Source organism: Trichomycterus rosablanca, chromosome 19, assembly GCF_030014385.1.
Source record: "Trichomycterus rosablanca isolate fTriRos1 chromosome 19, fTriRos1.hap1, whole genome shotgun sequence".
Taxonomy (NCBI): Eukaryota; Metazoa; Chordata; class Actinopteri; order Siluriformes; family Trichomycteridae; genus Trichomycterus; species Trichomycterus rosablanca.
The window spans coordinates 21,459,415-21,482,784 of record NC_086006.1 but is presented as its reverse complement, the minus strand read 5'-3'; the positions used below and the strand labels follow the sequence as shown (position 1 = coordinate 21,482,784).

At 41.3% G+C, this 23,370-nt stretch overlaps 1 protein-coding gene across 2 annotated transcripts in view; it reads left to right on the top strand.

Annotated features, from left to right (window-relative positions):
* The first annotated feature begins 1,232 nt into the window (after window positions 1–1,232).
* The window catches only part of rbms2b (RNA binding motif, single stranded interacting protein 2b), a 29,119-nt gene continuing 6,981 nt past the window's right edge, over window positions 1,233–23,370 (top strand). For both annotated transcript variants that reach the window (XM_063015074.1, XM_063015073.1), the window contains exons 1-4: window positions 1,233–1,315; window positions 12,770–12,936; window positions 21,702–21,760; window positions 22,846–22,937. In XM_063015074.1, the coding sequence (XP_062871144.1) occupies window positions 1,244–1,315; window positions 12,770–12,936; window positions 21,702–21,760; window positions 22,846–22,937 (390 nt within the window). In that variant the 5' untranslated portion in view covers window positions 1,233–1,243. The remainder of the gene's footprint in view (window positions 1,316–12,769; window positions 12,937–21,701; window positions 21,761–22,845; window positions 22,938–23,370) is intronic.

Below are 23,370 nucleotides of genomic sequence, written 5' to 3'. Positions count from 1 at the left end.
AGTTTACATTGTCACATAATGGTCAACACCAAATTGACCAGAGTGACAAGACCTGAGGAATTTGAAACATGCACAAACGGTGTGGCTAGTTCCCACACCCTGTTACTTCCCATCACCCACGTCAGTCCCTCTTCTACAGCAGCAGTTCTTAGAGCATATTAGCTAAAAGGAATGTGTCCATCAAATTATCACAGGGCACCAATTCACCAATTCACTCATTACACTAAACAAAGAGACTATTCAGATCAGCCAATCCACCTTCTGTAAGAGGGCAAAACAGAAAACAAAATGACAACCAACCTGGAGAAATTCTCACAGACACTGACTGGAGATTGAACTCAGGTCCACAAGACCCTACAGTTGTAGGCATTCACACTACTTGCTGTAGCAGCATCCTGCCCAAGCCTTGTTGTTTAAAAAGAACAAAGATTATTCACAACCCTTGTAATTGTAATCTGAAAATCTGGATGGGTTTGATGGGGAAAGTAAAAGTGCACATTACAGACAGACATTACAGACCTAAAGACTCCTATAATGTCCTTGAGTGTCCCAGTCGGGAACAATAGAATGGGATAAACTGGCCAAATCCATTTATGCCAAGTTGTAAAGACGTATCTGCGAAGAACAGCTGTAAATGCTGCCAAAGGGACTTCTACAAAGCACTGAATTAGGGATATAAATACTTTTGTATATAATCAATTTCAGTTTTGATTTTTAATATGTTTTTCAGCTAAAACATGTTTTTACTTCTTCAGTATGGGTAATTAACCATAGATAAAAATGACAATTATGTCCATTCAAAATCACTTGGGTCTGAATACTTTCTGAATCCACTGTATGTAATGTCAGGGCTGTATTTTTCCTCAATACCATTTCTAAAAAAAACAGTCAGAGAAAATAAAAACAATGATGTCACTGTGTCAACATTATGTATGGAGAAAACTCAACTCTAAAGAATCAGTGCAGCAGTATAAACTACAGTATAACACCACAGTAACAGCAGTAAAAAGCAGTCTGGGTAATACTGATCAGTTCTTTTCTAACATATTTTAGTCTAAAAATCCAGATAATCTTACAGGGTTTACAAACTTTTCCTTAAAACTTTAAAACAGTGTAAAGTGAAGAGAGTTGGTGCGCTCCTGTCTCTCCCATGCGTGGTGCGGTGTGACGTCACCAGGCAGGCTCGGCTGTGCTCGGCTGTGCTCGGCTTTACTCGCCGCTCGGCACGGCAGGATCGGGAATAATGCTGCTCTCCGCGCCTCCAAGGACAGGAACCAACCCGTACCCCGGCTACCCTCACCGGCCCGGCAAAAAGGTAAAATCCCACTCGCAGTTCAGAGTTTTTTTAATGCTTCTCATTGAGTGAAAGCGCTCGTCTGTGGCGGGCTGTGTTACATTGCACGACCGTGAGCTGCAGTGTCCTTGAAAGTGGAGCGCAGTGGAAACGAAGTGTATTTTCTCTCCGGATAGTAGAGCTCTTATTAATGTAGCGCTGTGAAGCGGTACAGAGGTGAAACCTGAGTGATTTAGAGATGGAGAATCAGTGGTTCCTGTGGTTCTTGTCTGGGTTCAGGCTGTTGTGTGAAGTTAAACTCTAGAAGTGTGAAAGGTTTGGAATTGAAGGCGCTCGGTTTAAAGGGAAACGCCAATAGCGCGTCACATCCAAACCTCAGACTGACCAGGATGCTTCCCAGTAAACACAAACCAGCACATAACGTTCTAGTTAAGTTGTGAACTGGTTGGTGCCAGCATACCCTCCCTGCTTTACCTTTAACCTAATGTTCACCAGTCCTAAAAATCTCAGAGGACGTGTAATGTACATTTTGTCAGTATACATGACAGTTGAGCTGCTTTTTTCTGTTCTGTTCTTTTATTCTTTTTTTAAAAAGCATTCTGGGTAAGTTATAAATTGTAGAAAATTGCTAAAAACCTCAACAAAGATATCAGTATAATTTAAGGCTTGTACGTAATGTTATTAACTAACACAATGCTTTTATTAAGAAGTTAGGCTATAAAATCATAATAATTTACTAAAGATGTTGATGGAGAAGTTATGATATAGGTATGTTGATACAATGTTAATAGTACAAAAAACACTAGCTATGCTCTGTTACATTAAGTAAGAATATATATTTACCTATCTTTAATTAAAATGCTTTTGTAAAATAGACAAAAAGTACTTTTACTCAGTTTTAAACTTGACTGAGATGGTCATGTTGCACTAGAAATGAGTTAATGTTGATATGTTCACAGTGATGTAATTGTCGCAGTTTATTAGTTTTTTCCCGTTGATGGTTTTGAGAGAAATAATACAATTGTTTAAAGCTCTTGTATTATGCAGCAATTTATAATAATAAAACTAAATCCATGCCCAAATAACTTCATATTATTTAACTATTGCAAAAAAAATGGAATAAAATTAAAATATTTGAAATGAGCAGCAAGTTTTTGTATGGTAACTGTGTAACATTTCAGAACAACGATGTTCCAACACTCAAAAGTGTTTTATTTCGACTTTTAAACTATCCAATACAAAGTTGAAAATGTCAAAAAGCGGTTGTAACGTTGAAAGTGACAACGTCATCGTGTTTGCTGGGCTTATGATCATGCACTGCATTAACATTGACTAATTCACCTGACCTTTGTACCTTTATAATGGTCTACTTGGATATTTTATGTTTTTTCTATACATTATAGTTGTATTATGGTACTTTGTGCTAACTACACTTGTGGGTAAATATTTGGGGACCCCAGGCCTGGACAAATGACAATTTTCAAGTAAAAAGAAGCAAATACAACCTTTGCAGCACATTATTAAAATGTTCATATTTAATAAACTTTAAAAAAGTAAATGTGGCATGTGCAAACATTTCCATACCCAAATTGTAAAGTCTCAGATCTTTAACTCGTAATTCCAAAACCTATTACAGGCTATTCTCAGACGCTCCAGACCTGGTTTGAATCTACAAATCCCATTTCCGGAAAAGTTGGGACATTTTGTAAAATACAATAAAACAACAATCTGTGATTTGTTAATTTTCTTTAACCTTTTTTAACTGACAAAAGTCTTTTGACCAAATTCAGAACTTGACACTCGAAAAACGTTTGAGCAGATGCAAAATAAGAGTTTATAGAAAATTAACTTGGTAACAGCTGAGGATACCAAGATTGAATATACAAGAAGGATCCACCAAAGCTTATAGCTCACCACTTAGTGCCAAGCTTTATCAGTTTAAAATAAATATTCCTCAATGCAAGATCAAATAAATGATGGTCTTTCACTATACAAAAAAATGTGAGAAGATTTAGTAAATCCAAAGAAATCTCAGTTTGTGCAGGGCAAGGCCAGAAACCTCTGTTGAATGTGCGTGACCTGCAGTCTCTAAGATGGCACGGCTTGGGAAACCATCATGCTACTGTAACAAATATAGCCACATTGGAAAACAGTCATCACTTGCATTTTTCATGCAGTGGCAGGGCCGCATCAATAAATGCAACTGCTACATGCTACCTAAACCTCTTAAGCAAAAACACTGCCCTTCTTTGAGCCTGAGCTCATTTCAGATGGACAGTAAGACAGTGGAAACGTGCTGTGGTCAGATCGAGTGAAGATGTTGAGTTCTCCTTGACAAAGATAAAAAGGACCACCCAGAGTGTTATCAGGAAAAGGTGCTAAAGTTCAGATCTGTCGTGGTCTGGGGTGCATCTCTGTCCACAGCTTGGTGGATTTGCATATGTGTCAAGGTACCATTGATACAGAGGTGTATATTGGGATTTTAGAGTAACGTATGCCTCCATCAATGTGACATCTTTTCCTGGGAAGTCCAAGGTTATTGTAAGACAGAGTGCATGTGGTTGACTGGCCTGTCTGCAGTCTAAATCTATCTCCTAGTGAACATGTATTAAGTATAACGAAGAGGAGAATCAGACAACAGGGATCATGGATTGTTATGGATTGAGGGTGCTGCAGGCATCAAATACAATTAAATTTGTCAGATGCAGAGGCAGTTTAGAACAGCCTATACATCTCCTGCATGTTTTTAAAAGGAGGAAACTGGAGTACCCAGATGAAACCCTCAGGACAAAGACAAAGACCAAACACTGGCCCTCTGTATCTACATTGCTGTGAAGCAGCTAGTGTGGTGGTCACATGGCAACATGGGTTCTAAAGACGTACCTTGTCCACTTTTGACAGTGTCTAAATGGGTTTCCTACGGGTACTCAGGTTTTCTCCCACCTTCCAAACACATACAGAAGGTGGATACAACACTTCAGGTCTGAGTTAGTTTAAGAACAGATACGTGGGTGGTGCCCAAGGTGTCCAAGTCGATTTTCACGTTGTTTTCCTTTCATCTGCTTGCATATTTAGGGGTCGTCACAGCGGATCTGGTCCCCTGACTTGGCATAATTTTTACACCCGATACCCTTCCTGACGCAACCCTCCTATTTTAATTCGGGTATAAGATCGGCACCGAGAGCCCACCAACAAGTGCATCTCTTAATGGCCAGGCTGTTCGGGCATCCCACTGCTGGCACCCTGCACTTTATTTTGGCTTGTCCAGGGTCAGACAGTATCAGAATACAAGAATTCAGAATCCAGCAGTATTTAGAAAACATGAGCATGGGGGTGTAGTGAGTAGGGTGGGTGCTGCAGAGCACTAGGGACAACGGGACATGGGGTTGAAATATTTTACAAATAGGCAGACAGAGTATTTCTGTATGTGTAGTAGTAATAAATAGGTGGTCGTTGGCATTAAAAAGGCTGAAACACTCTGATGTAGGCTGCTCCATGATCGGTGCAGTGCTTAACATCCTGACAAGGTCATGCTTCTCCGGAGAACAGCAAACATCAGCGGGCTTAATCCAGGTATCAAAATCTGGGGGTTCATTTGTCAGACTGGAAACATCAGGGTTTGTGCTAAACTGGCAAGATTTGAAGGCAAACATTTGCACGCTTGGTTCTGTATATATATACACACTATATGGTCAAAAGTATTTAGACACCTGACCATGAGCTTGTTGGACATACCAGTTTAAAAACAAAGGTTATTAAAAGCTGACCTCTATGTGATCTTTTCAGCTATAACAACAGCCAGGCTTCTCACAAAACCTGTTGTCTGTCGGAATTAGTGCCCTTTTATTTAAAAGAGCATTTGTATGGCTAGGCACTGGTGTTGGACAAGAAAGACTAAACTGATGTTCCAGTTCATTTCAGAGCTGTTCGTCAGGGGCTTTCTTTATGTCTTTATAGACCGTGCTTCGTGCACGGGGAACAGTCATGCTGGAACTGGAAAGGGCCTTCCCTTATCTGTTGCTGCAAAATTGGAAGCATATAATTTCCTTTATTTCCCTGGGCACAAGGCAGGAATACTGCGGACGGGGCACCAATCCATAGCAGGACCTTATTCAGACAATTAAGGGTTAAGGTCTTGTTTAAGGGCCAAACACTGATAACTTGGTTGTGGAGGGGCTTGAACCAGCAACCTTCTGATCACTTATCAAATATATGATATGATATATATCAAATACCTGAGCTCAGCTGGATCATTGACAGCAAAAGCAGACTTTCTTGTCTACCAGTGCATAAAATGGTGTGTGGGATAAACTCTATGTTAATAATCATAGTTTTGTCATTGTATGTCCAACAAGCTCATGTCCACATAATTTTGGCGCCTACAGTGTGTCATCTGCACTGTAGCTCTACCTGCTATAGCAGCTGCTGGAGAAGATAAACAGGATAGCTGCTCAGCTGTAGCTTTAAGATCATAATTCTAACTCCCATCATAACTGCAGCATCTGTGCAACTATAACTGTGAGATACGGTGCTATAAAGCCTGTGGATGGTGACAGCTTTTCCACGGCACTAGTTTCACCTCCCCGAGATGTTTCCAGCTGTGCCAGTGGGAAATTTATACTGGAATAAGGAAACTACTGAGGAGTTAGTACTTCAGAAAGTAATACCTTCAGTGCATATATCCACATCACATTCTTATAACTTATAAATTTAACATGAAAATGAGCCAAAACTGCGCTATGTGCTTCAGCATTTGGAATGTAACTATTTACATGCAACCAAACAATTTTTTTAAAACCACAAAACACACTTTTTATCCCCTCCAAAACGCCTCCGCTGTGGCTGCACGGCATCATGGGATCCGCTCTCCCCCAACCGATGACACACACCTTATCACAGTATATATAAATGCTGCAAATAGTAAATTGTTCTAATGCAAATTACATATATAGTATTTTCCAAACGTATTGCCAGAAAAGTTGGGACAAAAGGTTTTGTATTTTGTTTCAATAAATTTCAATAATTAGATGGACTGTACCAACACTTCACTTGTCCACATAGTGTACAATTAAGTTGGTCAGTGGGATAACTGGAAATCTTTTCCTTGTACTTTTCTCAATTAAATAAAGGCTCAAGAGAATTAATGAATCACTATGAATGTCCCAACTTTTTTGGAATGGCGTTCGTATTTTTAAAAAGTATCTGTGGTTGGGAAAATTTCATGCAACGAGTAGCATGATGCCGATTGTAACATAAAGAAGCTTCAGCTTTTTTTTTTTTTTAAACACTATCTACATCTGGAGCACCCTGAACCAGATGTTCTTGTCTAACATCATTGACCCAAACTCACAATTGCTCTTTTGACTGAATAGGCAAAAAATTCCACAGACACAATTCAGAATTCTCTCACTCGTTGCCTGAAACCAACTGAGGTGTTTTATTGAATACATAATTAATGCATAAATGAAGACCGAATGAACTTAAAGAATGTGGATTAAAGATCACATGTGCTTTGTGATTCTAAAGAGGACTGCAGATATAGCTCGTGCAGAACAAGAAGGAAAAGTGAAAGTAGAATAGTGTGTAGAGTTTGGTTATGAAATGCACCCCGAGTCCCGGCGAGGGATTTTGGCTCCTTCCCGCATGCTTGGCAGGGATGCGAATCGCTCAGATTAATGACTTAGAATTCCTGGAATTCCCAAGTCAAACAATGCACTCGCATCTGGAGGTGTAGGCTGCAGCAAAATCAGCTCTTTTCTTTCCTGTTTTGTGGACTTAGCGGCAGGCGTAACAGCTCCAGAAAGTAAAAGTTGCAGGGGTGAAGGGTTTAGTAACAAATGTGTAGACTAACCGCATTGATTCTGACTTCATTTGACTTCCTTTATTCCTTTAGAAAGCTGTACACTATTGAAGATGATTTGTGTTTTTCCTGCAATTGCAGTACTATTTACCACGGGAGTCTGCCTTGTTTTTGTTTGGTAGCCCCAAACTCCACTTTATGGGAATGTTTACCATCTGAATTTGGGATCCATCTGTAAGAACTTTGTAAGAGCATTTGATGTTGGGAGAGAAAGCCTTGCTCACACGTCACAATTAACGTTGCAGTTTATCTCATTGGAGTTCTGGACTAGTAATCAGAAGGTCGCTGGTTTAAGCACCATCACTGCCAGGTTGCCAGATTTTGTCCAGCAGCAAGTCCCTTTACCCTCAATTGCCTGAACTTTTAGCCATTGGGACAGTGGCAGCCTAGTAGGTAGAGCATTGCGCTACCAGTCAGATCATGGGTTCGAATCTTGATTTGAATCCTGCACTCTGACCCCAGCTTCCAAACAAGCTGGGATGTATGGGAAAAGCATTTCATTGTTACGTAGACATGTATATGTATATATGACAAACCAAATCATTTAACTCTCTTAACTTTAACTCCACTTAACTCTCCATTGCAAATGATTCTGAATCATCCAAAAGCTGTTAAATGGGGTTGAGATTAGGGCTTGGTGTAGGTCACTTCAGTTTGTACACAGGGGCACAGTCATACTGGCATGAAAGGAAAAAAAGGTGCCTAACCTAAATTACTGCCACAAAGTTGGTAACATTTATTTTATATAATTGATTTTATTCACCCACTCCCGTGAGTGTAGCTAAAACAATTAAACTAGGAAAGCTGTCAATATACATTTTGACCTACAGTGCACAGTACTTGATCTTTCTCAAGGAGATATTTGGATGCATGTGATGATCTGCAGGGTTAATAAGCCATTATTCTATTCCAGTCAGAGGATGATCCACAGACTCCCTAACCCCTGCAGTAAGTGGCGACCATCAATACATTGTAATCATACTGTTATGAACACACCATACATACAGGGTAAAGTTATAACCTTCACATGTGCATCCTGCAGCAGAGAATAGCCTCACTTAGCTGAATTAGCGAATTAGCTAGAGACTAAGACGGCCATCTTATGATCTGGCAATATTGATTTTTTTGGTGACTGGTTTGCCTTTTAGCTCTTCACAAATCTGTCTCAGTCTATGTAAGCAGAAAGAATCAGATGTTACAAAACGCAGTGTGAGAACATAGGTGTGAATCTCAGGGTTAGCTCGTCTCCTCAGTGTTTTTCCATGTACTGTATATTTCCTCTAAAATACTTTAGGATATAAAAAAATATACATCTATTCAGTGTTTTTCCATACAGTTAATAGAAAAATTAATCTCATCTGCTGATCCTGCATGAATAAATCCACAATAACTCAAGACCTGTCTTAACTTTCTGAAAAAAAGAGGTAAAGATGAATGCAATGCCTAGCCAATCTCCTGACTTGAACTTTAGTAATTATTTATTTAAAAAGAGGCCCTCTAAAAAAGATAGTTTGTCCAGGGAAATGCTGTAAAATTTAAATGCAAACAATCAATTATTTATTAGCATAATATGGTGAATTTATGCACTGGAAATATGGTAATTAACAAAAATAAAAAATGGTTAAATAATTATTTACTTTCGCTGTATATTGGTGATTCATTCTGGGTTGCGGTGGGTCTGATTCACTGGGCAAAATGCAGGAAACACACAGGTCACCAGTCCATCACTGGGCAAACACACATACACACTCATACCTCCAGTTAACCTGACTGCATGTTTTGGACTGTGGGAGGAAACCGGAGCACCCGGAGAACACACAAACCCCAACAAACTTACTGTCACAATCATTAATACAGACATAAAATATACAAAGCTGCTGAGGATGGGAATACAAAGAAATAAAACAGTCTGGGATTTAAAATGGGAATGTTTAAATGAGAATCTGGCAACCAGGTGTTTGATTACATTTTCAGCATTTAGAAGATGCTTTTTATCCAAAGCGACTTACACTACTGTGACAGTATATTGTCTAAGCAATTGAGGGTTAAGGGCCTTGCTCAAGGGCCCAACGGTGACAGCCTGGCAGTGGTGGGGTTTGAACCAGTGACCTTCTGATTACTAGTCCGGTAGTGTAACCACTAGGCTACAACTGCTCTACAGTTCACGACATGGCTGTAAATGACATAGACCTGTTTTGGACTGTAATGGCTTGACATCTGTTTATGAAAAAAAAAAACTGCAGTGGCCTGCTAACCGCGCTGACCTTAACCACACAGAAATCTTACTGAGATTGTTTAAAACATCTACTGCAAGCACAAATGCCTGACCTCACAAATGCTTGACTTAATGGACCCAAATTACAACAGACACACTCTAAAAAGAGTACAGACTCCATATTAATGCCTATGGTTTTGGAATAGGATGTCCAATAGGATATCCCACCACTATGATTAGGTGTCCGAATACTTTTAGCTGAACACATAAAACAATTAGAGAATTTCATCTCACCTTGAGCAGGACGAACAAGCTTGGTGGGCAGGAGTGTAGGGGGGGGGCACTTTTTAGCCATCAGCTTTTCTCATGGTGACGCAAAGAGAGCAAGCAGGGGCAGTCTTAACCAGACAGTGACTTCTCACGGCCCCCAGCGCATGAGAGGGATTAGCGCTGGATGCTAACAAGCTCAAACCCCAATTAAACAAGCCTGTATGACCAAGCCTGGCCTAAAGAGGTGAGAAGCTGAGCAGTGAATACAGCTGCACTTTATTCTGCATGAAGATTACCATTGACAGTGGTTCCAAAAATCTTATCTCCTAAACACCATAGCGGCTATTTTTAAAACAGAATATGCAAAGAAATGTTAAGATAAAGGTAATAAGAGTGTGAATAATTGTTTTCCTTGGGTAAGAAATGACAGCTCAGGATATTTCATGTCTGGTCCAGTGGAAGCAGACATCTGGTAGAACTGACAAGTCATTTTAATTGGATACGGATCCGACACACGTGGGTGTTGATGCGCTTAGACAAGAATCAAGGACATGGACCTGCAAACCGATGAGGAGGTTTTGTTTTTGTGTTTAGGATGGATCACAATATAAAGACACACAATATGGCCAGTAGTGTGTGGACACCCCTAGTATTTTTGAGTTTACAGTGGTACCTTGCAACTCGACGTCCCTTAAACTCGGCGCTCTTTTTCAATTGTATTTTAGTGTTTTTTTTATATTATATATTTTTATATTATAGTTGTGTTATTTTTAGTGTATAAGTGTCAAAAACAACCCCATTATTTTACATTAGCCTAATATATGCAGTTCCACTGGACCATGGAACGCATTAACAGGTTTTCCATACATCGTTATGGAAAAAAATACCTTGAAACTCAACGTCTTTTAAACTCAACGCCACTTCCAGAACCAATTGACGTCGAGTTTCAAGGTACCACTGTATGTGTTTTGGTCACAACCGTAAAAGGCGTATAAAATCATTTAAATACAGCATGACTGCACCTCAGTTTCCTGAAAGCCACTGTGTGATTAGTTTGGTATGGATAGACTCCAGTGGTCTGCAGAACTCTAAAGCTTTGATCTCAACCACACTAAACACCTTTGGGATCAATTTAAATGCAGTTTTGCAGTACCAGGCCTTGACGTCCAGCTAAAAATGCTATTTTGACCAAATGGGCACAAATTTCTACATAAACACTCCTGTGGAAAGCCTTACCAGATGAGTGGAGGCCATAATGCAAGTCCATAATAATGCCCATGGTTTTGAAATGGGATGCCCAACCAGCCCTTGGTATGGTGTTCACATACTTTAGGTCATGTAGTGCAGCATTTCATAATCATGGGGTTAAACACTAAGTTTTACTTCTAGTCTTACAAAAACACTTGTTCTCAAATACAAAAAGAATAAAAAAATACCCATATGACCGACGAGTGGCTCCTGTACCTGTAAAGAATAGAACCAACCTAATTAAAGGTTTCTGCAAGATTTTAAATGAAGCACTTTTGCAATCCACTGAATACAAATCTATCTGGTGCCCGGCTTAAGCTTAATGACAGGAAGTCTCCGGATGCCTATTTATCCCAAATTTCAAATATCCGCACTACTGAACTCGTGTGTTAAAACCGCCCATTGTCCCCCGTCTGTGCTTCGCCTTTCTAATGAAATCTTCCATCCTTGCCTGCTCCTGTGACTGATGAGGAGTTAATTAGCAAAGTAAGCAGAGCTTTGTGAAGGGGGGGGTTTTCCTGCTTTACCCGTGACATCTGTAGTGCTTTGGTTATAAATACAGAGCTCTAGTCGATCCCTGCATCTGTAAAAAGATGAGAAACAGAAACTTTGGCTGACTTGTTTGGAAGACGAGCAAGAATAAGTTAGAAAGACATGCAAGTATGTCATTGTAATCATTTCAGGAAAAGTGACGTGGTGGCCTTTTTTTGTGAATAAGAAATAGAAATTTACAGTATAATCCTCATAAAAGCTAATGTGACAGTACCCTCGCATAACCATTATATACTAAACCAAGGGTCAAGGGCCTAACAGTGTTATATGTCAATGAAGTCCATAGAATAATGCTGTTTATGCCATATTATGTAACAGCAAAATAAAATATTTATCATTCTTGGCTGACAGGAATGGCAACCTATGTGTTTTTCTGCTGTTGTAGTCCAAAATGTTTCTCTGCTTATTTGTGAGGAGCTTGAACCAGACTGACCAGGACTGGAATCATCAACTGTGCTATCAGCCGGTCGTGCATCAAAATCTTTATCTACAGACGTGATTGGCTGGTTTCTGGAAAGGAATGGGGGATTGTCTGAGGCCCAGTAATGCACAGGCATCCTGTCAGGGTTGTGTTACTGCATTGCACCCAGTGATTCTGGACCCTCTGTGAGCCTGACCAGGACAAAACAGTGGTAAAACATGGAAATAAAATGAAACATTAACACTAGCTCTAGAATTGTGTCTGTGATTGTATGCATTGCTGTACAGAGAAGCGTGCAGGTGTTTCTTATAAAGTGCCCTGTAAATAATAAAATTATACGTTTTGAATATGAGAGACGGCAACCACACAGAAAGGCTGGAAATGTAGGAAAAATAGATCCTTAAATGTGCCAAAAACTAGTGTGTTACATACAACTTAAATAAAATCTTTATAACTTAATAAAAATTATAAAAAAATTGAAATCATTTAAACATTTATTTAATAAATGTTTCCAATTTAACATATTTAATTTCCTAATGCATTTGCGACCCATGCCACATGCATGCCTCCTCCTCTGGCTTAAAGCCCTACACGTATGGAGGAACTCACTGAGCTCTCTGTATTCCTCCACCACTGCGTGTGTGTGAGAATGTGTATATTTGTGTGTTGTAATGGACTGGCAACCTGTCTGAGATCTGTCCTACCTTTCGCCCGATGAATCAGATCCACCGCAACCCTGACCAGAATAAAGCAGTAGTAAAACAGACAGTGAATGAATAAATGAATAATGTATTTAGATGGGCGTGGCAGAGACAATCCCAGAGGTCTTAGTGTTAGAATATTACTGAGCTTGTGTTTTTTTCTAATGGTTTAAGTCATTTTACAATTTCCCCCCCTTGTTTTTTTTAGCAGGCGTATGCATCCTCCATCCAACAGATGGCACCTCCCAGTCCCAATACCACCAGCAGCAGTAACGGGAGCAGTGGTGGAGGAGACCAGCTAAGCAAAACCAACCTGTACATCCGTGGCCTCCACCCGGGCACGACAGACCAAGACCTGGTTAAACTCTGTCAGCCGTGAGTACATTTACATTTACGGCATATAGCAGACACTTTTATTCAAACAAATTATAGGCGATGAAATGAAAGCAGTTGAGGTTAAGAACTGTGCTCAGGGGTCCAATGGTAGCAGCTTGGTGGTGGTGAAGCTTGAACCAGTGACCTTACGATTACTGGTTCCAGAAATGCTAAGACTGGAACGAGATCTCTTTAGGCTGGTAAGGCTACTAACCAGGGTCCTTACACACCCTTTTTTAGACCGGTCTTTACCCACCCAGCAGACTTGTGGCCAATTTTGTCTGCTAGGGGGCGTCCAGCTGACCGGTAGCAGAGCTGAGACTCTAACTTAGAGAGTTCAGAATCCCAGTGCTGGTGCGCTAGCCATCTGGGTGCAAAATAATCCTCACAAGGGCGTGTTTTTTATTTCATTTCATTATTTTGTGTTGGGTCTGGTTTCCCTGGAATCACTGGCATAACACATGCTTTACAGGGCATCAATCCATCGCAGGGTCTCGGTCAAACACTCAAACTCAAACATAGCCAATTATGCCTGTATGTTGACATCCGCCTGACCGATAGCATGGCGATTCGAACCTTGAATTCCATCAATAGTGGGCTAGGGCAATTTACCGTTGCGCCGCCTCAGCGTGTAAGATGTCCAACAAGCTCAGAGTCAGGTGTCTACATACTTTTGGCCATATAGTGTGTAATTAATTAGTTCTGGATTGTTTCTGTTTGAAGAACATTTGCTCTGTGAATACTAAAGACAGTTGTTTAGGTTTAAATCAGTGAGCTGAGCTGGAATTAATATCCACTCATTAAGTTTAATTAACCTGAATAATGCTTGTTAGTGCAAGAAATAATCATTATTAAATGAATTGTCACAATTTTGGAGTTTGATACGCCTCTGTCCTATAAGAACGTTTTATAGTGTAGCTTGGACGACCCTGCAGCGGAGTGAAAGACTGCAGCAGGCTGTAACTTGCGAGAAAGTCAACAAGGGTTTGGGTTTCAAACAAACTTTTTCTTGTTGGCAGCACTAAGCTTTTGCAACAAGTAGGCATGATTGCTTTCCTTCCTCCCTCCCTCAGCCTCACTTCCTTATATGGCTGCAGACTTTAGGAGGGGTCCCGTTTTTCCAGTCAAGGAGCTGTGAAGAATTTTGCTTGATCTGAGCGTAGAGCCGTAACTTGTTTCTAGTTCCTAGTCTTTTTTCGTCTTGTATGTTGACTACAGGAGCGGGTTCCACATGTATAAGTGCCTCAATGTTGGAAATGTTTGTTAAAATTGATGTTTAAACGTCGCTAAGTTTACTCAATGTTAGACAAGAGACGTTTCTGATCAAGCTAGATGTCTTCTAAAGATGCTTTACGGAAGACTGGGGGCCTACACGTTAAAATCCTAACATAAGAGAGTAGAAAAAGCAAATGAGAAAGAAAGAGAGACCTTCTCACTTGTCTCCAGCAGTTGGGCAGATACGTCTTGGATCTGGCTGCCCGGCCCTACAGGAAACTCAATGCTCGGGAGAACAGAGAAAGACAAACAAGGGCAGCAGCTGGAAGAAAGAGGGGAAAGCAGGACAGAGGGCATATGAGAGCACGAGTAAAAGATGCAGGGGAAAGTGAGAAGGTAGAGAGTATGAGAAAAGTGAGAGAAGAGAAGGTAAAATGAGAATTTAGCCACTTTCATACATGCATGTTTGTACTAGTGTTAACCAGTAATTCACTGGGTCCTGTATGTAAACGCATCCTAGATGCTATATAAACTGAGATGGCAGTTAACCAGGTTGAGACCTAGTTCAACAGCTGGGCAAATATCTTTGTTCAAAAGTATTTAGATCATTAGCTTGGAAATTCTAAAACCATAAATTGCATTATATGGTGGCACAGTGGCTCCATGGGTAGCACTGTCACCTCACAGCAAGAATGACCTGGGTTCAATTTCCCAGGCTGAGCGGTCCGGGTCCATTCTGTGTAGAGATGTTCCCCGTTTCTGCATGGAGAGATTTCCTCCAGAAGCTCCGGTTTCCTCCCCAAGTGCCCAAAGTGTGTGTGTGTGTGCTTTGTGATGGACTGGTGACCTGTCTAGGATGTTTTCTGCCTTTAACCAGTAAATAATACCCACTGCAACCCTAAATAAGATAAAACAGTGGTTAAACAAACAATAAAAAATGATTTGCATTATAGTCGCCATTTTACCCATCAGTAACATGAATCTCTTAATGGCAAATGCATTCAGACCCTTTGTTGTGGCACTCAAATAAATAGTGGTGATAAAACAACATTTTAGGCTTTGAGTCTTCCCAGGACCACAAAGGCATCAATAATTCTGAAAGGGAGAAAGCTTGGCACAGTTCTGAACCTTCTTAGAATCAGACATCCAGACAAATTTGGCTTTCAGACTGAAAGGGCCCTGATCAGGGAGGTAAGAAAGAACCCAAAAGTCACTCCTAAAAAGTCACTCCAGAAGTCTTGTGCAGAGATTGGAGAACCTGTTGGACAGACAACGGTCTCTGCAGCACTTTATAAATCAAGTGTCAAGTGGAAAACCTGTTGGACGAGCACATGATAGCATGCTTGTAGTTTAAAAGGCATCTAAAAGACTCTGGCAAGGCTGCTCAGGTGGCGCAGCAGTAAAACACGCGCTAGCACACCGGAGCTGGGATCTCGAATACATCGTATCGAATCTCAGCTCTGCCATCCTGCTGATTGGCCTGTTGTTCATATAGGAGTGGGGTAGTACTAAGCCGGATAGGGTCTTCTCATAACTAATGCAACTACGACCTCTCCTGGCTGATTGATGGCGCCTGCACAGAGGCGGGGAAAGAGTGCGGATCAGGGTGTGTCTCTCTGTACACAGTGCTGATCCACATTAGCCCTCACCTAGTGCAGGTGAAAAGGTGCATACAGCTGCTGGCCACGTGTCGGACGGGGCTTGGGTTAGCTTTGTTCTCCTCAATCAGAGCGGGGATCGGCATTAGTGGAGAGGAAGCATGATGCAATCGGGCAATTGGACGCACTAAAAGTCGGGAGAAAAAGGGGAGAAAATGCATATACAAAATACAAAAAAAGACTCTTGGAACAGCTGGAACAAGATTCTCTGGTCAAATTAGATAGATCTACAAGCACTGTATTGGGCAAAAAACAAGCACTATGTATCTGGGCTAAACCCTTCATACTGTGAAACCTGGTGGTGGCAGCATCATGTTATAAGGGTTTTTCTCAGCAGCAGGGACAGGGAGACTGGTAAAAATTGAAAGACAGTAAATGCAGCCAAATACAGGAACGTCCTTGAAGAAAATCTTTTCCACAGCAAAGCAAACTGAGACTTGGCCGAAAGTTCATCTTTGAAACAAGACAATGACGTACAGCACACATACAGGGTTAATCTCTGAATGTTCTTAAATGGTCCAGCAAAGCCTGGACTTAAACATGTTTGAACTTCTGTAGAGAGACCTGAGGATGACATTTAACAGACCCTTGCCATCCAGTCTGACTAAGCTTGAGAGGATCTGCCATGATAGGGTAAACAATCCTATCTTGTTTAATGAAAGGTAAAATGACTCTGTAATGGTAATCCTTTCAGACACTCAGTGTGAAGCTTTCAAACTTATGGTACAAAGTAATATAGAAACAAAAATCACAAAGTTACACTGGTAATATCATATTATTCACCTCATTAAGTAAGCTTATGCTCATACTGAAGAATCATTTATGAATGATTCAGGAGTGAATTACTTTGTAGCATCACTAACAGTGCATATATACTAATCAACATAACAATCCAAAGCATATAAAACTTAAATGTCAACATACACAGATCAGCCATAACATTAAAACCACCTCCTTGTTTCTACACTTACTGTCCATTTGATCAGCTCCACTTACCATATAGGAGCACTTTGTAGTTCTACAATTACTGACTGTAGTCCATCTGTTTCTCTGCATGCTTTGTTAGCCCCCTTTCATGCTGTTCTTCAATGGTCAGGACTCTCCCAGGACCACCACAGAGCAAGTATTATTTAGGTGGTGGATGATTCTCAGCACTGCAGTGACACTGACATGGTGGTGGTGTGTTAGTGTGTGTTGTGCTGGTATGAGTGGATAAGACACATCAATGCTGCTGGAGTTTCTAAACACCTTAATGTCACTGCTGGACTGAGAATAGTCCACCAACTATCCACTGTCCACAGGGCAGCGTCCTGTGACCACTGATGAAGGTCTAGAAGATGACCAACTCAAACAGCAGCAATAGATGAGCGATCGTCTCTGACTTTACATCTACAAGGTGGACCAACTAGGTAGGAGTGTCTAATAGAGTGGACAGTGAGTGGACACGGTATTTAAAAACTCCAGCAGTGCTGCTGTCTTATCCACTCATACCAGCACAACGTACACTAACACACCACCACCATGTCAGTGTCACTGCAGTGCTGAGAATGATCCACCACCTAAATAATACCTGCTCTGTAGTGGTCCTGTGGGGGTCCTGACCATTGAAGAACATGGTGAAAGCTACAGGGTGGACTACAGTCAGTAATTGTAGAACTACAAAGTGCTTCTACATGGTAAGTGGAGCTGATAAAATGGACAGTGAATGTAGAAACAAGGAGGTGGTTTAAATGTTATGGCTGATCAGTGTATATGGGGAATTCGTATACGTCACATAATGTGTGTCATGTGTGGAAGGACTTAAATCATCATCACCAGTTGTCAAAAGTTATATTAAAAGTAAGTAAGTAAGAAAGATGTGCTGTTTTTACTTGCCAAAACCCCAAGGCTGATTTTTCATTCTCCATTAATCAGCTACACACTTACACTCAAGATCTAAGGTAGGTTCTTTTTGCACAAAAGCCCATCACCCCATGGTGATTCTTGACAGTGGACAGTGTCACCAATGTTCCTGCAGCTTCTAACTTACAGCAGACCGGACACATTTCCACTCAACGCAAGCTGACATTTTCATGACGTCGGGAGGAGAAACATGTACTTCAGATGGGTGCATTCAAGTGAACCCTATTTATGAAGTCACAAAAAAAGGCTCCGGCTGTAGTCAATTATAACAAGGCACTAGAAAAAATAAGAAGGCTATTCTACAAAGTTAGTTTAGGTATATATGGAGGTTTTTCAGAATGTCTACAGCAAACAATTTGAATAAAAGTTCCAATCATTCAGTCCCAGATAAAGAACGGTTAAAGAAATAATTGATAATTGATAAATAATTGAAATACTTTGAAGGCTTTGACACACACATACCATACAAGTGACGCAACTCTTTCCAAGAACTTTTGTGAGATCATAGGTCCTGAGAGTCGTTTTGATTCATGAGCAGAATCAGAAAGTGGTGTTTAGTTCTAGGTAGATTGTAATTTGAGTAGGGGGGAAGAGAGAGAGAGAGAGAGAGAGAGAGAGAGAGAGAGAGAAATAGAGAGAGAGAGAGAGAGAGAGAGAGAGAGAGAATGATCTCACATAAAATGAGTAAAATCTATCTTTATGCACTACGTGGCCAAATTCCACCATGACTATGTCCCTATGCACAAAGCAAGGTCTACTGAACAATTTTAAGATAAAATGGAATGGCAAACTGGCAGTGGTGGTAGTCCAGTACCTTTTGTCCGAATGCGTCATGCTTCCTCTCCACTAATGCTGGCCCTGGCTCCGATTGAGGAGAACAAAGCTAACCCACTCCCCCTCCGACACATGGGCATCAGCCGTATGCATTTTGTCACCTACACCAGACGAGGTCAGCTGTGGACCAGCTCTGTGTACGAAGAGACACACCCTGATCCGCACTCTCTTCCTGTCTCCGTGCAGGCGCCATCAATCAGCCAGCAGAGGTCGTAGTTGCATCAGTCATGAGAGAGTCCCTATCCGGCACAATACCCCGCCCCTAAATGAACAACAGGCCAATCGTTGTTCATGTGGCTGCTCAGCCTCATGAACAGAGCTGAGAATTGATACGATGTATTTGAGATGCCAGCTCTGGTGTGCTACTGGTTTTTACCGCTGCGCCACCTGAGCGGCCACTAGTCCAGTACCTTAATCGCTAGGCTTTATTGCCACATAACCTCAAAGACATACCGAAATCTTGTTCTGGATAGCATTGAAAACTGTTACAGCTCAAGTTCATATTAACACTCCATATTTTGGAATATATCCAACAAACTCAAGGTCAGGTGTTCACATACTTTTGGCCATATAGTGTAACTGATGCCTCTCACAATTTTAAAATCACTAATGATCGAGGAGGATCGTCTTTCATGTAGGACCTTCAGGAGTGCATATGGCAATAGTTCTATTATGGTGCGGCATTAGGACCCAGTATACCTCCAGTGCTGTGGTGCAGGGCACATAAGGAGACCTCTCAGGTTACACTGCATGTACATGGCAGGGGAAAGGAGGCCTCTCTCTCTCTCTCTCTCTCTCTCTCTCTCTCTCTCTCTCTCTCTCACCAGGGGGTCTTGTCGCCTGCATCTAATCAACACACACATCTGCAACACCACCACATATTTCATATCTCTACACCCCTAAGATATGCAAATCAGGTCTGCATGCACAATAACTTCCATTATTTAGAGGGCACGGTTTCTCCACATCGCGACGACCCTCATAAATGCTTCATGCAAGCCATGCAAATGATACAGCGTCAGGAAGAGCGATTTTGCTCGTTTCTTCGGGGCTATGCACCACCACTTTCATTGCTTGGGTTATAGATAAAATCAATGTTCCATTGACTTTGCTTCTGCTGTTCTCGAATTCCTAAAGTAATCGCTCTATCAAAAACAAAAACGACGCAGCTGTTCCACACCAAATGTAGTCGAGCTGCCATGTCATGTTTTGCGTATGAAATATTCTTCTGTACATAAGTAAGCATTATCTGGTAAAATAATACATTACTAATAATACATTCATAAAACTTCTACTTATTATTTATTGTTCATTGCTTTAGCCTGGTCTGGCTTGTTCTGGCTTTAAGGTCTTTTCTGGGAACACTGGGGGCCAGGCAGGTTTACACCCTGGACATATGCTGCATTTGATGTACCTCAGCAGTCTGTGATGTCACTCATGCCTGTGGCCATTTAACTACTTAGTCAACTAAATAAGGTTTACTTTATTTACCACAGTGCTACCTCTGTTTTTAATATTATTTTTGCATTTTTTCCATATTTCTCCCAGTGTAATCATGGCCAACTCCCACTTGCCAACTTTTGCCCCTATTGTTTGTACGATCCCCGCTCGGGCGGCACGGTGACTCTTGTGTAACCGGTAATTATCTGCCCTGTCATGAATGTAACCAAAGTGTGTAAAACATGGCGCTAAAATCCTAATAAATAAATCAATCAATAAATGATCCCCGCTCTGGCCAAGGAGAGCTGAAACTGTCACGTGTTCCCTCTAAAACAGCCACAGTCAGCAGCCGTATCTTTTAACTCTGCAGTGGTGGAGTCTTACAGAGAGCCGCACTGCGTATGGAGAGACCCCAGCGAGATCCATTAGCGTGGACGTGGGGATCTGTGTTTGTGTGTGATCCAGATTCATATGCCCGACTAGGTTAATAGAATGCATTTATTTGTCATATATACATATACACGTGTACAGTACAACAACATTATTTTTATATATATTTTAGCTTGTTTGAAAGCTGGGGTCAGAGCACAGGGTCAGCTATTGTACAGCGTCCCTGGAGCAAACAGGGTTAAGGACCTTGCTCAAGGGCCCAACAGTGGCTGCATAGCAGAGCTGGGATTCAAACTCCCAAAGCTACTCTCTGCTTGACACAATGCAGGGACACACCCCGGACAGGGCGTCAATGGATCCCGGCATTTATTTTTACTTACTAAAAAGTATGTTCACTCATGTCTTATATGCTCCCCCCTAAAAGGTATGGCAAGATTGTTTACACCAAGGCCATTCAGGCTGCTTGAAATAAAAAATCAGCTAGGTTTTATTCTCAGATAAGCTTTTTGAAACAACGTACATGAGTTAAGTCCATCATCATCGTAATTTTTAGTTTTATCACTTTTTTTATTATGGGGTCTGGTTCCCTCAGAAACACTGGATGCAAGGAAGGGACACACCCCGGATAATCTATTGCAGCATTTTTTCCCTCTTTTTCTCTGACCCCCCCCCCCAATTTTCTCCCCTAATCTAGTCATATACAACTACCCTGCTTGCATTATGCTTCACCTCGACCGATACAACCCTCCACTTCTGACACACATCCCCTCCGACCCGTGAGCAGTACTGACTGCCTCTTTTCACCTGCACGAGGCGAGTTCATATGTGGATCAGCCTTGTGCACGGAGAGCCACACCCTGATCAGCATTATTCCCCAACTCTGCGCAGGTGCCATCAATCAGCCAGCAGAGGTCGTAATTGCATATGATATGAGGAACCCTTGTCCGGCTCATCCCACCCTGAACAAGCCAGCCAGATGGCAGAGCTGAGAGATTTTTTTTTTAAATAATTAAACAGTATATATGTTCCCCCATAACAAGTATAGCAAGATTGTTTCCACCAAGGCCATTCTTTATTTTTAGCAGGCTGCTTGAAATGAAAACACGTCAGCCAGGTTTTATTCTCAGACAAGCGTTTTGGAACAAGGTACAGCAGTAAAGTACTGGAAGAACCCGGAAAGGTGAAATTAGAAACATCATCATTATCATAATTTTCATTTTTATCACTACTTCATTCTGAGGTCTGGTTCCCCACACCCTGGACAGGGCGTCAGTCTTTATATTTAAAGAGTACGTTCACTAATGTTTTATATGCTCCCTCTAAAAGGTATGGCAAGATTGTTTCCACCAAGGCCATCCTGGACAAGACCACCAACAAGTGCAAAGGTGAGACGTGATTTTTATATTGCTCTGACTTCATGTGATTTTGCTTTAAAGCTGATTTATCTCGGCCAGGTGTGCGGCATGATGTAACTGCACTGTGATTACTGTTGAGCAAATCTGTCAACATCTGTCGATGTGCGCTGTACTGAAACGTTATTTAGCGTGGATGTGGGGATCTGTGTTTGTATGTGAACCTTATACTGTACAAACCATATCCTGGGAACACTGGGGGCCAGGCGGGTTTACACCCTGAACGTGTGCTGCATTTGAGGTTCCTCAGCAGTCTATGATGTTACTAATGCTTGTGGCCATTAAACTACTCAGTCAACTAAATAATATTTACATTATTCACCACAGTGTTACTTATGTTTTAAATATATATTTTTGCATTTCCTCTATATTTCTCCTAGTGTAATCATCACTAACTCCCCTACTGCAAATCCTTTGCCCCTTTTGCGTGTATGATCCCCTCTCTGGCCAAGGAGAGCTAAAACTATCATGTGTCCCCTCTAAAACAGCCACAGTCAGCAGCCGTATCTTTTAACTCTGCAAGGGTGGAGTCTTACAGAGAGCCGTACTGCATATGGATAGAGCCCGGCAAGATCCATCCCTTAGGGACAGCCAATCGTGCCCATTGTATGTGAACCTTATACAAAGCTTTTTGTTCACACGTGAGACAGGTTACCATTTTGAATTGGTGTGTGATGAAAAGCAGATGTGATGTAACAGCACAAACCCACGACTACAAGCTGCTGATTTAATTTAAATTTGAATTTAAATACAAACAGAAATTTATTGACTAAAATAATATCTTGTATGGAAATCTGTAGCAGCACAATAATAAATGGCTAACAAAAGTAGAAGCTTCAAAAAAGCTACCGATGGACATTGGTTAAACACCTGAATTCATTAGGAAGGGTGTCCACATACATTCGACCAGATCACGTGTTGCAATCACTGTTGACTTTGACTCCAGAAAAGGTCATGCATGTTAATGCAAGGTGAAACAGTGCCGCTGGAGGAATGATCTCAGATATCTCACGTCTGCTCAGATATCTAACCTTGCATGCATGTGCATGTGTGTGCAGGCTACGGCTTTGTGGACTTTGATAGTCCAGCGTCTGCGCAGAAAGCAGTGATGGCACTAAAGGCCACTGGAGTTCAAGCTCAGATGGCGAAGGTAAGAGGTAACAACTATCCAATCTGCATCGCTCTGCAGCACCCAAGCTGAAGAAAGTAAAAGCTAAAGCGTTTGACTTATTGGGACATGAGTGTCATGGCAGTTCCTGAGATTCTAATGTTTTTATGAAACTGTACTTGTTGTTGACCAATCATTTAATCAGTACAGATGGACTCTTACTGATCCAGAAGGAGTTCGAAACTAGGAGTTGCTAAAACATGTGACACTGTTCACAATCGAGCGAGCCTTATATTACAATAGGCTTAGATGCTACTGTGCAAGAAAGAAGCCCAGGCTCCAAGGGGTTTCTTTCTTGCCTGGCAGTCCATGACAATATAAAGCTCATTTGACCGAGGACAGTGTCCTAGCTGTTAACACCACCTTTAAAATTGATTGCAGACCCTTTTTTGGTGGCTCTTAAATTCCATGAATT